A 16,316-nucleotide genomic window follows, 5' to 3' on the forward strand; every position below is an offset into this window, starting at 1 on the left:
TTGTTCCTGCATAATTTATTAATTTTATCTCTTCTGTACAAAAGAAACCAAATGACCTGGAAATGTACAAAAACTTGCCCAGATATGTTAAAACATTTTAACAAGAGCCAGAACAGGTCACATTGTCACACAATTGTACTTACACGGATTTCACATTTCTGATAATCCTACTTGCCTGTGGTGTAATAATCATGATGAAGATTTGGAACACATTCTTCTATACTGTCCATCCATAAACCACAAAAGAAGTAAATTAAAATCATCAATACCAGTTGCAGAAGACACAGCCCTGCAGTATATATTGACTACACCCCAAATCTGGCTACTAGCAACAGGCATCTGTAATGAACACCGATCAAAATACCCCTCATTTCTCGTGAAAAACAACAACTGAATAGACTACAGTGGACTATAGTGGACTTTATGTTGTCAGCAAACAGCTGGATACATTAAGAAGATTGATTGATTGATTAATTTTATCTTTTTGTACAATTATTTATAATTTTGCATAAGCTTTTCGCAATTTGCACAAATGTAATTTTTCATTTTCTAGCTTAAAACCTGCTACGAAATACACACATTTTGTATACATAAAAATATTTTTGAAACAGAATTAGTTTATTTATAATTAATAGATAATTATTTGTGTAAATTTCAAATACGTTCTACTTTTATCTACACTATTAACACTAGAAACACATTTTTTTATAATCCTTACTTTGTTGTGAAAATCTTTGTATACAATAATACCTGAATAGCTTGTGTCCTACTGCCCTACTTCCCTTGGATTATTCTTCAAAAGTCTTTGTACCTCAATGCTTTCTGCAGACATGTCCTTACAATATTTAGTTATATACAAGCAATTTACACAGATATCCCTCAAATGATCGAAAGATGTCCGTTTTGAACATTTTACACACATTTCTAATCAATTTGTCTCGAAACCTACCAAACTGGTAACAACGGCCCCTGAATCCATTCCTTTGTTCAGGAGCTTGCATAGCGGATTCTTGAATTCGCAGTAATACTTGAGAACGCCTTCGAATTTGACAAATATAGTTCCACAATTCTTCGAAGTTCAATAGAATAAATTATCCCTATAGATATAGTATATAACTCACAGAAGTGATAATGAATACTTACCGAAACTTTGCAGAAACCGTAACGTAAAAAGTCGCGTGATTGATAATTTTAATTGTTACTCAGAAGAATATAATCTTAGCAACACAAGTTATACAAGGAACTTCAAGACTGAAACTAAAGAATGTCTCTATGTGAGCTTGGTTTTGAAGGTACCTAAAATCTCACGGTTGTAAAACCTTTATAGGAAATACAACAATGAAATTAAAGACGCGAATACCGAATACTCCATACTGAAATCTCACGGTCACAGATCAGGTATACTTCTGTAATTCTAATCCTTTTTTATTGTCATGTACTGTATCTAAACTGTGATATCAATTTCATTTCAGTCACATGTATCCTTCTTGGTGTTGCAATTTCTACAAACATCAATGTACTTTACAAAATGTTCGGTTCTTCCTCATCCATGAGTTCGAAGTCCACTACATCCGTATGTTCATCCTCATCTTCACTCAGGTCTGCAACAGCAAGATCTTGCTGCTGGTTGAACATTTCGGTGTAGAAGGTCAGGTTTGCATTCCGAAACCAGTCCTACCCGAAGTGCAATTCCAGAAATCTTTCAATGTCCCTGATGTTTGGTTCTTTAAGGATGACACCCATTGGAATGTAGTCCTTTTGGAAATGTTTATCTTTATTGTTTAAACTTTTGGATTCGCCTTTTCACTGGTACCATTCTCTTCATCATCTGTATCTTCTCCCTCAACACTAACAGAGTTATTGAAACAGGATACACCATATCCATCCACACTCATTTCGGCAAAAGTCGACAAAACTGCAAGATAATTACAGTAACCACTTCAAGACTTCAACACACTTAACATATAAGGTTAGAAGTCCCCGATAGAGCGCGGGCAGAAACTCTCAGCTGATGTCTTAAATGCAGCAGTATAGTCAATTTAACTATACGAGCAAAAAGTAGCTTTATTATAAGCGTGTAATAATATCTTATTTTAGTATGCTCAATGTAATCCTTATGGATTATTACTCATTCAAATTAACTTTATCAGTAGGAGGAAACTAAGATTCCATTTGGCGTGATAAACTAAATGTTGGAACCGCAGTTTTAGGTTCATTTGTTTTTGAATGATGAATTAAATTCTGGTTTTCTAACAATACGAATAGTTTGCAATTAAAATCGAAGGCAAAAACGACAAAAATCATGCTCTGTACAACTAGAATTTATTTTTTCTCGTAATTTTATCCAAATATCATTAGTTCTAAAGATATTGCCATTAGAGATATTTTTTTAGTTCACCTAAAATTTAATAGTCAGTAAGTCACCACATATATCAGGGGTCGGTAACCTACGACTGATAATTATTGTTTTTCCAGTTACTTGCAGGCCAACATATATATAAAGACATTTTTAACAACTAGTTTTTCTTTTAACGCGAAACGAGTTGTAATATTTCACATTAGTACTTTCGTTTACTTGAAATACATTTTGTCCTATAAGCCTATTCATTATATCACCACCAAACAGGACTTTACAGTTCTCTTTTATTTTATTAGAAGACTCACTCCCTCTGTCCAGTTAAAATGAACTCGATGAAATTCTCGTATGAGTTTTCAGAGAGATATTTTGAACCAGCAGAATATAAGCTTAGGTTTAATGAGAATTCAGCTGTTGTATGTTCTTGTTTTCATGTTTAAAACTAATAGCAGAAGAAAAAAGACCTTTCAGTGATGGAGAATTTGTGAAAGGTGTTTTATAAGCATGACAGAAAAATTATTTCTAGATAAAAAGAAATCTTTGTTGACAGAGCGGAGTGGACTTTTCCATTCCTAGTTATAAAAAACATTGTTTAACGACGTTTCGAAAATTAGTTTTACCTATGTCATCAGGTGAGAGGAAGCCTACTCGTTTGTTTGTTTGTTTGTTTATATAAAAGTGCAAAGCCCCAAATTACAATAGACAATATGAATATTTGCTTAGAACATAAAATTGGATATAATATGAAAAAAATAAATAAAAGCAGATACAAATGCAAGATACAAGGGTAAATACATATGAAAAATGAAAAAAAAAAAACAGATAAATACATACTATGTAAATAAAGACACAGATGTAGTTATAAATGAAAAATACAAAATAAAAAAGAAAGAAAATAGATAAATATAGATATCATAACCAAAGTTGTAAAATGTAGCTATAAGTGACAAATTACAGAGTAACAAATAGCTATATATCATACACTAGGGAGCAAATTAAACACACAATAAATATGGGAAATGCCTCTTATTATTCTGTTGAGAAGCTTTTATCATCCAGTCTGCTCTCAAAAATCTGAAAGTTGGAATTTATAAAACAGTTATATTACCGGTTGTTCTGTATGGTTGTGAAACTGGAACTTTCACTTTGAAAGAGAAACAGAGGTTAAGGATATTTGAGAATAATTTTCTTAGGAAAATATTGGGGCTAAGAGGGATAAAGTTACAGGAAAATGGACAAAGCTACATAACGTAGAACTGCACCATTGTGTTTTTCATCTGACATAATGTATTTAATTTAATTCATGGCTTTCATGGAAATTATTTATCTAATTAAAAACCAATTTTACAACTTATAATAATAATAATAATAATAATAATAATAATAATAATAATAATAATAATAATAATAATAATAATAATAATAATAATAATAATAATAATAATAATATATTTCTAATGTTATTTCTACTGTGAACGTTGGTTGTAGAACCTACACGTGCAGCGAAGGCTCTCGTGCTTTATGTTGTTTGAATACATCTGTATCATTTTCCCATTGTACTTTAAACTGATATTTTCCTAAAGACATTGCCTTGAATTCCTCCACTCGACAGTGAATATAAACCCGCTCTACCTTATCATACGAATGATCCATGAGGTTGAGGAAAGGGACGAATAACGCAATCCCAACTTGTGACGTATGCCACAACTTGAGCTCAATTCTACATCCATGTGACATAAATCTTGACTTCAGAGAATTTCTCAGCGAACTTGTAACACGTACTTAGTATGATTCTCTTTTCATCAAAGGCTTTACTTGGCAGTATTTCTCATAGATATTAATGTCTCTAATTTCACAAACATATTGGCGAAATGCTTAGAGTCCCGTTTTATCTTCCAGCATTAAAATTGAACTGTGACACGCTTTCGTTTGCCGTTTTTCTTTGTTACTCGTATTTTGTAAAATCTTGGCGAAAATGTTCTATTAAAGAGATGAGGCAAAGTTGTTTTTAGTCCCAACAATTTTCGACGCTATATCAGGTATTAGGCCTACATTTCCCAATTCTGGTTATGTAACGTTTGAAAGCAACAGAACATGTGGCTATAGAAATCCAATGTGAAAATTTGTATATTTACCGACAATTAACGCCCAGTTCTTCTTTATAATTCTACGACTAATTGAATGGCTTGCAGCAAAAGAAAGCAGCTCCATTTTTTATTATTTCTAAGTTACATATCAGATCTTCTTCTTCTTCTTTCATCATCATATTCTTCTTCTTCTTCTCCTTCTTCTTCTTCTTACCATGTATTAAGCCTGGTGATCTGTTACGGTCTCACTCCATCGTTTCAGCAACGGCCCAAAGATCTTGTTCCTAAGGGGCGATAATCTAGTATTTGACGTGGTATCCTTGTTCTAGGCATCCTGAGTGTGTGAGATTTCCATTTCTGTCTGTAATTTTGAACTTTCTCTAAAATTGGGCCAATATTTAACTCTTTCATATCTTATTATTGCGATGTACTGAGGTACCGGTACATATGATATTTCCGTGCAGGAATTCTGCGTTATCATATGCTGAAAGAGCGGTGGAACGGAATCCACTTCTGCACATTAGTGTGTTGGACACTGTGCCACTGTCACACATCTGTGACACAGTGCATGAGGGTTGGCCACCAAAGGGAAACTAAGAGTTGGAGCTTAAACTGAGAGGATTCCATCCGGCATCGAAATTGGAATCCGGTGTGGCTTAGTAGATGGAGCGTCAGCACGTAGATCTGAAAACCCGGGTTCGGATCCCGGTGCCAGAGATGATTTTTCTCCGCTCCACCTCTCCTACATCTTTCAGATCTTGTTCAGAAAAATATGAAACCCTTTCGTCTGAGCATTGCTGTTTAGATATTCTGTTGCTCAACAGATGAAGAAGCAGCTCCAGAATTTAAAAAAGAAATCATTTTTCTCTATTTTAGAAATATTTTTAATCATCAGGTGAATAATGTGTTGAAACATGAACAATAGGCCTAAGTGCGATAGTGCGTAAAGTTGCATTTTACCCACCGTTATCACTGGGAAAATTGAGCCATTAAAATGCTAGTGTGTAAAAAAAAAAGTAAGTAATCACTTTTAGCACTGCTATTCATTTTACGCACTTCCAAAGATAATGTAATACTCAATATACACACTCCATTCAATAAGAAGTGAATGCATTGTCTCCATCTTCCATGAGGTAAATATTACATGTAACACAAATAAGTAAGAAATGTAACATTTATGTTTACATTTTATCTCGTATTATTTTGAAGTTAACGGTACATGATATTATGTAGTGTCGAACTCAATGCTTGCATTGTTGCTAGAATCTGAAGTAACTTTACTTTTTATCAGTTTAATAGACTATGATTCCATGGTTACTTGTTTCTTAACTTTTTCTAACAGTTTTGTTTATTATAGCCGGCTTAGACGGCCATGAAATCGTGAACGTAAATAAAAGAGGTTATTTCATGGAAATTTCTTAACAGTTGTGAGTTTAGAGAGCCATGAAATTGTGATCTTATAGCCTCTGCAACTTGAAAGCTTTATTTAATGTAAATTTGTGCTATCGTAGTAAAAACATTGTATAACTACATATTTGTAAAGTTATCGTTTTGCTCCTCATGTGATGAAACGAGACTAAGTCTCGTTTTATAAACTTTAGAATCGTGCCATAAAGAGAACCTTTACTCACTTGTAGCATAAATTACTATTATATTGAAGTTACATGAAAGATTTTAAACAGTTTTTTCCACCAGTTTGACAATATTTAGTAAAACTGGAGTTGCCACCTTTTAACTGGAAGTCCTTCAATTTATTACACTTAAAACTGGAACGTCTCTTCTGGTAAGAATTGCAATTATTTTTATTTAACGACGCTCGCAATTGCCAAGGTTATATCAGCGTCGTCGGTGTGCCGGAATTTTGTCCCGAAGGAGTTCTTTTACATGCCAGTAAATCTCCTGACATGAGCCTGTCGCATTTAAGAACACTTAAATGCGATCGATCTGGGCTGGGATCGAATCCGCAACCTCGGGCACAGAAAGCCAGTACTCTACCGACTGCGCCACCCAGGCCTGACTCTTCTGATAAAGATAATTACATAGCGCAACGCCAAAAATATTATAGAAATTGGGGTATTTTAACATGAATAAATAGACGAATATCTTATTTAAAAATTTATTAACATATAAGCGTCTATATACAATGCCGTCAACACAACATATAAAAATTTAACAATAATGTATTGCTTCTAGAGCATAGATTTGTGAAAGATTCGTGTGATGAAGCGTGGTATGTATAGAAAGGCATGTAGACATATACTATGAAACAGTGCAATGATAAGACATAACATATGAACGATTCAGACCATTTTGTTGATGATGTCACGAGTCAGGATGTCCTCTTAGTGATATCCTCCAGATCCTTGTTCTAGGTTACTGCTGCTGTAGCTGGTAGCAGATCCGTGGCTGGAGGCGGCAAGAGGTTCGTGGGAGTATGACACTACGGGGGCGGCATGTGCATATGACACTACGGGGGCGGCATGTGCGTATGAGATCACGGGGGCATGAGCATATGAGATGACGGGGGCGGCTGCCACCTTGTGAACATGCGCGGGGGCAGCAGCGGGGTGGGCGGCGTGTCCGGATCTCACGACCTGGGCGTGGAATCCGGTGTGCTTGTCAGCGGTGTAGTGGACGGTACGGGTAGTGCCGTCGGCTTCCAGAAGCTTGTAGTATCCTGACACCTTGTCACCATCGCGTTTCTCAGCCTGCTCCTTGATGTCGTGGGTATGCTCATCCCTGACGCCATACTTGAATTCGTAGTGGGCGGGAGCCTGGAGTGAAACGAGAAGTTTAATTGGTTTACATCAGCTTTCGCAAGTAGGCTTTATGTGTATCGGTGAGGCAGCATGCACTCTGCTTGCTGTTTGAAATAAACAATTTGGATACTTTAGCAAATATGCAGTGACTCGATTCACGAAGTTATCTTTACATTACTTTGATCAAATGTAATTCTGAATTTAGCATTTCAGTTGAAAAATGAACTATTTTCTTACCCTATTTACTCGAAAATAAGACTCCCATTTTAACCATATTCTTGTCTTGATACTCGGGATGGTCTTATATTCGCATTGGGTCTTAAAATCGAATATACAGGGCATTCATTTCAAAACTTCCTAGTATAAATAACTAATTATTTAAGTTGAATTCACTTTAAACAAAAAAACGCGTCAATTTAGATATTGAAAGGGAAATCTGAAATCAGACTTAATTGCGTTTAGATTTCATCCCCCCACCCCCAGCATCCCCCATTTTGAATTTCAAATGGCATCCCTATATTTTATACTTAATAGGAAAGAGCATTCAATTGTTTATACATCTCATTCATTTGTTTTCGCATCCTATTCATGCCCCTAATCATGAATTAGATGAAATTGAAATTAATATACCTCTTATTAGAGTTGTTAACAAGAGGATTTTTGTTGAATTGTTGGTCATTAGAGAAGAGAGGATTTCCTCTATAAATGGGGTATGAACCCTTTTCTATCGTCGTCTGACAGTGGTAATACAGTAGCGTCACAGTCTAGTATATACAGTCACGAAGCTCAATACGTAGGGAATATGCATCCATAGATAGTTGCTAACCACTAGGATCGCTAATATCGCCTCATCACAGACAATGTGGAATAGAACCGGCACAGTCTATTGTTCCTAGTACCCTCAACAACTCAAGCTTCGTGACTGTATATACTAGACTGTGGTAGCGTACTCACATGATGTTCAACTTCAGCAGCGTGGTGAACTTCCACAGGAACATGAGAAGCTACAATCACAGGAGCGTGTGAGATTTCAACAGGAGCGTGAGAGAAGGAGAGTGAATCGTGAGATTGCAGGCCTCCAGAAGAATACGAGGAGTATGACTGTGCCTCATGGACGGGTACGGCGAGGATGGCTGCCACGAGGGCGGCGAACACGGACACCTGCAATGAAGAATAGCTCATAATTATCACATTGGACAATTAGACCGTTGGGCCGTATTCATAGACATTTTTAGCGCGGGCTTCCGGTGGATGATCAGCGAACTAACGTTTTTCGTATTCATAAACCAGTATTAGCGATATGATATGATATGAATCCCGTACAAGTAATCAGTCGATAGCCGGGGCTAGTTTAGCACGCTCGTAACGCGGGCTAGCGAAATGTCTATGAATAGCATCCTTAATGTCCATTCGTTTGTGATCTAAATGCCCTGCTTGTATTTTCAGCATGGCAAAAGATTGCTGAATATGACACTACAGTACAAACGAGAGAAAATAATAAGGCAATTGCTTATTAAAGGATGCGCTGGAAGAAATGGTGAACGGGAGAAAAGTTCGGGCAGGAGAAGGTATCAGGTAATAGACAACATTAAGGTATATGGATCGTAAGCGGAGACTAAGAGCAAGGCAGGAAATAGGGAAGACTGGAGAATGCTGGATTTACAGTAGGTAGAAAATTATGAAGGAATGAATGAAATGGCGGTAGAGAAATACAACTATATTTAACAGTTATTTCGTAGTATTCCATAAATGAAGTAGTTCCTGAAAAGTACAGTTAGTCGCAGCACTCTGTTCTTAACAACTTTCCTTCCGAAACTAGAGTATTTTTACAAAAACTATTGCACATTTAAATAAACTTATAACTATGTTACATATGCATATTAATAATACAAATATCCACACGCAAGCCTACAAGAACTTAACTCCAGGCCTTATTTTTAGGGTTCAGAATAAAAAAGTTATTTTCTTTCATAATTACTTACTTTAAGATGTACTATAAGCAATAACATTAGTTGCTGCGAGAAAGTCAAAAGGAGGATAGCAATGACAAAGAAGCTTTCAATAGAAAAAGGGGCATCTTCTGCGGACCTCTGGAAAAAGAACTTTTGCGTGGAGTGTACATTGTATGATCCAGAAAATTGCTCATTACAACGAAGTGAATAAAAGCAACTAAAAGCATTTGAAATGTAGGTATGGAGAAGAATGGAGCGTGTAAAATGGACAGACAGACTAAGAAATGACACTGTTCTGGAAAGAATAATGCTGAAACTGAGCAGGAAGAGAAAAAGGAATTGGTTAGGTCACTGGCTGAGAAGATATTGGTTACTGAAGGATGCACTGGAAGACATTATGAGCGGGAGAAAAGTTTCTGACAGAAGAAGACATGAGATGATAGACGACGTTAACCCTTTGCAGTATAGTGGTTGTTCAGAAGAACCACTGTTTTCTTTCATTCTAAATTTTATGGCACAGATATTCCACCAAGGAACCACCTCTCGAGTATACATAGAGGTGTCATCTGTTTTGAAATTGTGTGCAGAGTTAAAATGTTGACAGAAATTGATCGAAACTTTGTTATGATTCATGATATCAAAAACATAAAAAATTAATTAGTTCTGCAAAGGGTTAAGATACATTGACTATATCATATGCGAAGAATAAGAGGAAGGCAGAAAATAGGAAAGAATGGAAAATGCTGGGTTTCAAGAATTCAGACATTTATTAAATTAAATTTGATTTAATTTTGGGTCAGTTATTATTAAATGCTATCTATGAAACATCTATTAATATAACTGACCGAATTATAATAAATATGAAAAAGAAGAAATAGGACCTCTAACATGACAGTTTTGGTAGGCATAAGTGACTGGGCAGTTAATTCAAAGTGTTATGACAAGAACTCCGCTGTTTCGGACGGTATTACAACAATTTTCCGTTGTTACGTCATTTATAAACATTTATTGGCGAAAATGTAAAAACATTACTTAATATTCAGTCTAATGGAAATACATAGAATGATTACCACTTTAATAAAATTATATCAATGCATATTATTTTATGCATTATTGGCGATTTACAGAATAATTTTCCTTTTGTTTAATCAATATTTAACATTAATTAAAATTCGTTTGTAGAACGAAAAGTTACACTTTTTCGGATAAAATTTCTGCACATTTACAAGACAAAACTAAAATTCTTTCAATTATCTATTGTTATAATACACGCTCTCTTAAATTGATTGAGCATACTAGGACTTAAATCAATGGCTCTCGCAAAACACGCTATGAAATGTTTCGTATAAAGCAATTTTTATCTCGAAAAAGAAGCAAAAACTAGCAAAATTGTGTTACATTTTTTGCTTGAAATATTTCAAAGAATAATCCCCTGAAAGTAATGACATTACGTAAGATTCATCTTGTATATTATATATGTGTGTGTGTGTGTGTATGCGTGTGCGTGCGGTATAGATATGTTTTGTTGAAAATAGATGTTTGTATTACTTATTCCTAAACATTGGTTGACTTGTGATGAAAATATTTGATGATCAGTCTTATAGTTTTGCATTCATATGCAAATTTTTATTACTCGAAAAGCGTGTTTTATACTACTACAAATCATGACGTACGATTTATAAAATTTTTTACTCAAGAAGCCTGGTGTGTGTTAACGTCATATTATTTAATCAAGAAATAAAGCGATCGATTATATCAGAACAAAAACTCGTTCCGAACCTGTTATTAATCAAGGAACGTCAAACATGCCGTTGGGCCTATTAAACGTTTTTGTATACATAAGTAATATTGGAGTATGGGTGAAATTATAGTGTTTAGTTCAGTTAGAATTTTTGTGTTTATGAACTTGGCTCGTGTACAATATCTACAGTACATACAAACACCGACCGTTCGGAACTCACTGTTAGTCTCAATTTAACTAATTTTGACTGAAATAAAATAATTTCGATCCCTGTAGATCCCGTAAGATTTATGGCATACAGGTAGAACCTAAAAAAATTTCTGGACTTTGACATTAAAATGTGGTGATTTGGTCATTTTCATGCTCTGGTCGCATTTTAACTCCTCAAAATTATCAATTTTATAAGATGTTGAATTGACTCCGACAGTCAACTTGCTAAGATGAGACGAAATACCGTGCCTGCAATTTAAATCTGTAGTGCTCGGGAAAAGTGACACAAGTCAGTTTCCACAAACCTTTTTTGATAATTTATTGACAAATTACGGAACATCTGTTCGCTTGAAAAAAAAAAAAATACATAGGTATTCCTCCCGTTACAATAATTCATACAGAAAAAAATCAAATCGACATAAATCAGTGTAAGTTGTCAATAAATTATCAAAAAAAGGTTTGTGGAAACTGACTTATGTCACTTTACCCAAGCACTGCAGAAATAATACTGGATAATTGAAAATTTTCTGTTGATTTTAGCGCAGATTTTATAGATTCAATCTCAAAAGATTTCCTGAGTTAAGAATGTGTGTAGTAAACCAATTTGGACCCTAGACATTTGTTGTTAATATGATGGTTATGTCTTTTATTAGGATAATGCTTCTGCAAATGCAGCATGACTATTGTTATTATTAAATATGATCATAGTTTGTTTAACATATAATTCAAAATATCAGATTCATTTAAAGTTCAGTAGCTTTCCAAATTTAAAAGAAATCATATATTTATGAAGAAACTTCTCTTATTTTCGTTTTCTTGACTCTTCTTTTGTTTCGTTTACAATCTTGAAAAATAAACACTTTCTTACTCGTATGAAATGCTTTACGTCAGTAAGAGTTTAAAACACAGTTGCTCGCAATTACTGGGATAAAAATCATTATTGAAATATTTGTGCCGTATGTTCAGTACTGCACTTAATCTTATGCCTTGGTGCATTCCAGAGTTACATTCATGCAGTTCTTTGTGAACATTTCACTTAGTAAGTACGCCTCTCTCTTAAGAGTTTATTTTCAACTCTCCTTCAGTTTAAAATGGCTGTTATATAATTGTGATATCTGATATTATATAACAGTAATGACTAAATATAAATATTTATTAATACACATACAGGGTGACTAAACAATAGAGAACTTTAAATGCTGGCGTAGGTTTTCTCGGCTGCTGTATATGGATTGCGAGTTTCGGGGCTTGTACTACTTTGCCTGCGTGCAAGAGCTACGTTTGACACTGTTTGTCTACAGCTCTGAAGACGACCACAGCGCGATGGTCGAAATATTAGTTCTGTCAACTGAGACAACGCGGCACGAGCCCAGAATCTCACAACCCACCAATAGAGAACTTCGCTTATAACATCTTAATTTTTAGTCATATTGAATGTCGAGTGTTTTTTTTTTTTGGCGTAAATTAAAAAAAACTTTGCACATGTTGATGAAATTATAGTTTTTCATTTTGTATAGCCCGTGCAGAGGACGTAGAAAACAGACGTAGAAAAATTAGAATAAGATCATTGAATAGAGCACATCTAGGTCAGAAAGCATGGGTAGACATAACGGCTCGGTTAGAGAAGCCAATGTACTATAGTAGGAACGATCATGATTTTAAAATCAAATGTAGGGAACAGAAAACTGATGTAGGTAAATTCTCCTTTTTAAATAGAACTATAAATGTTTGGAATGACCTACCTGCAGCGGTCTTTGAGGGCTGTTCTTCCTTAAGGAGATTCAAGAGTAACTTAAAACGTTGTGTATAAAATGTAAATTAAAACTAAGGTGACATTTAGTTTTAAAAGTGATATGTATTTATTTACTCCCTTGGTTTGAATTGTAAATTATTTAAAAATAGCTTGTAAGAGGGTCTTAGACTATATGGGCCGTATTCATAGATATTTTTAGCGCGGGCTTCCGGTGGATGATCAGCGTTTTTCGTATTCACAAACCTGTGTTAGCGATAGGATATGATTTGAATTCTGTACTAGCAACCAGTGGATAGCCGGGGCTAGCTTAGTACGCTCGTAGCGCGTGCTGCAAAATGTCTATGAAAAGCACCCTAAATGTTTAGTTTAAATGTAGTTCTGTTTATAAGTATGATGAATGAGGGTTAATTGTTTGTCTTATTTGAACTGTTGTATCAGTGAAGCGTGGTGAGTCAGTGAAGTTATGGTTTTACAGTGCAGTGAATAGTTCCGATAAGTGATAATTTATAGTGTCAATGAAATGTGTTCTATAGTGTCAGTGAAATGTGTTATAAGGTGTCAGTGAATTGTGTCATAGTGCCAGTACAGTGAGTGAGATGAGAGTAAAGTGAAAGATTATTATCACAAAGTGAAGTAGGGCCTATACATACGTAGATTGTAATGTAAAATTAGGTTCACTTATTAATTAGGATATTTTATGTATTATTATTAATTGTAATTATTATGTATAATTGTATTGTGTATTGTAATTTTATTGTGTATTGTCTATATTGTTTGCACCACTACCACCGGATGCTTGCCCATTTGCAGTGTAAATAAATACATACATGCAATTAAAATAACACCTTAGCCTACATTTATTTTTTAATTTTTACATTTTGCAGGCTTAAAATGTGGGAAGTCATAAAAATTTGTATTAATTTTTATATTTTTATTGTATGGACCGAATTAATATTTAAAAAGGAGAACTGAATCTGAATATCAGTTTATCATTGCTAAGAATGAAAGTGGCTGTGAATCCAATTATGAACAGAAGCAAATCGTAAACAGCTGGATGACGTTGGTTCATTCATTTTAAAGTCTTTCTGAAGATAATCAACGAGGTAAATTTTACATAAAACGAGAGATCCTAAATTCATGTAATGATTTGAAAAACTAATTAAATAATCACACCATGCGGTTCACAAACCCACGCTACTCGCTATGCACGAGTGAAGCTAAGCTGATACCTGAATCGATTCTCCATGATAAATAAATATCTATTAATAGCATCTCAAAAGTAAAGTGATTTTTATTAAAATTCGTGTATATGTAGGCCTATCAATAATTTCCTTTGTAGTATTCACTTGTTTTATTTACAGTCTTCGAAAAAAAATACAACTTTCATGTTTATCAATTGTTTTGTAATAGCCTTCGAAGGTATAGCTTTTCTGCATTACCTGAATAAACGCCATTTTCGAACTGTTATTCTGCGCTGAAAACTGCACTTGAACTGATGCTTCGGTAAAATACGCATTCCCTTTTATACAAATCTTTGTGGACAGTTCACTAAATGGACACACCTCCCTACCAACCACACATTTTGAAGTCCTTTCACATTTATCCAAAGAAACCAGTAAAATATTTGGTGCATATAGCACGATACTCTAACAAAGATCCAGCTTATCGAATTTAGTGTTCATTAACGAGGAAATAAGAACAAAAGAAAGGCGTAGTTCGAGTTTCGTATGTCTGAAACTTGTACCGTTATGTGTTTATCTGGTGCGAATTCATGTAGGTGACTTGTAGATTGAGATCAAGACTGGTTATTTGTCTTGTTTATGTAAACAGCACGTGCGAGGCAGCATTACATCTAGTATTAATTAGTCCTTACACTTTCTTCAGTCATCATTAATTATTTAAAACAATTAATTTCCCTCTTCACACTTAAGATATCTGAAATGAAATTGAATCCGTCATTTATAAAAAGCCCTTCGTCAAATTTTTAGAAAAAAAAAATAGTTAAGAATGGATTGAGATTCTTTTAAGTGAGATCCGTAGTACAAGGGTAATCTACAAGTGAATTTAATAAATGGCAAAACTGCTATCTACATGAAACAGTTGAATTCATTGCTAATAATCATTTAAACAATGAAAATAAACATTGATGGATTGATGGAATGTTGACTCGTACTTTTTGACCTATGCTTAGAATTCATAGTACAATTATTAATACAATATGTATAATAAATTGGGGTGGAGTAGCATCATTTGTACTTAATCCATTAATTTTATTACACGGAAGATTAATAAAAATTTTTCTAATCAAAAATATGGATTACCTAACAAATTTAATTTATACATATTTTAAAGTATTAACTATTGAAGAAATTTATAAATATAGTTTACTAACTTACTACCACAGAAATCAAATAAAATGTAAATCTAATCGACATGAATATCGTACTCGAAGACAAAAGTCTACTTTCCTATTAATCGAGCCTAAATGCCATACAATTGTAGCTCTTAAACATGTTGCTAGTTTCGGCCCAAGACTTTATATTAAAATTACAAACCATTTTCCAGATTTGAAATATTTAAAAATTGAAGCTTTTAAAAAAGTTTGTCAATTTATATTAAATGTGTTTTTTCTTTCATTTTCTCTCTCTCTCTTTTGCTCTTGTGTGTTATTTATTGGTTTGAATTAAATTACTTACTGTATTTAGTAAACTGTCCTTGTAAACTGTATGTTATATTATTGGCTAAGACCACACCGTACACGAGCCTGGCTCATACGGTAGTGGCTAGAAAAATTTTTGTTTAATAATTTTAATTTGTACTCGCTAGCTATCTAGTTAAATAAGCAAATAAATAAATAATCCTCCCATAAACCCCTGCGTGTAATTCAAATGCACCAGTAAACTGTAATAAATTAGAAGACATTTTAAGAAAGTCATGAGATATATCCCAGACCAACATTTATCATATTATTAGACAATTTTGAATTTGCCTGTGCTAAAAGCGGAAGTAGATAATGATTAAGAATGCTCTGTTTCAATGTAGCAGAAGACAGTAAATATTATGATTCATTCAGCTCCAGTCAAGGTGTAAAAGTTTGAAATAAATATGTAAACTCCGTTGTATTTTTTATGATTCTAGTGTATATTTGTACATAAATGTTCCGATTTTAAAGTCATTGCTTAAAGGCCCTTATTTAAAAGAAATAGTACCTAATACTGGTGATAGTCATATTTGGACCCATATCGTTCATAGGACATGTATTTAACACATATCGTGAGAGAGGTATTCGCCCATTGTGAAAGCATTCTTATTATAACAGTTTTTTTTTTCCCCCTCAAAAGTAATGCTGCCTGTTTGAAATGACGACTTGAATTCATTGTCTTTAATAGCTTCATTTTCTTGAATGTCATTTCGTAATATTTCTATTTAATTATTTCTGAAGAGCAAATGTTAAGTAT

The 16,316-nt window shown here is 34.1% G+C and overlaps 1 protein-coding gene across 1 annotated transcript; it reads right to left on the reverse strand.

Annotated features, from left to right (window-relative positions):
• Positions 1-6,545: 6,545 nt before the first annotated feature.
• LOC138716170 (cuticle protein 7-like) lies at positions 6,546-14,373 on the reverse strand. Its single transcript, XM_069849010.1, has 3 exons — positions 14,298-14,373; positions 8,157-8,363; positions 6,546-7,217 (listed from the first exon to the last, which is right to left on the reverse strand). Exons 1-3 carry the CDS (start codon positions 14,310-14,312, stop codon positions 6,786-6,788), a joined length of 654 nt encoding a protein of 217 aa, XP_069705111.1. The 5' UTR covers positions 14,313-14,373; the 3' UTR covers positions 6,546-6,785.
• Positions 14,374-16,316: the final 1,943 nt, after the last annotated feature.

The sequence above is a fragment of the Periplaneta americana genome, chromosome 16 (genome assembly GCF_040183065.1).
Source record: "Periplaneta americana isolate PAMFEO1 chromosome 16, P.americana_PAMFEO1_priV1, whole genome shotgun sequence".
In the NCBI taxonomy this organism is placed as follows: domain Eukaryota; kingdom Metazoa; phylum Arthropoda; class Insecta; order Blattodea; family Blattidae; genus Periplaneta; species Periplaneta americana.

Bases quoted from the DNA above. Each gene is read 5' to 3' on its own strand.
- LOC138716170 (XM_069849010.1), bottom strand. The intron at 7,218-8,156 runs GTGAGTACGCTA...GTTTCACTCCAG, and splicing joins CTGCTGAAGTTGAACATCAT to GCTCCCGCCCACTACGAATT.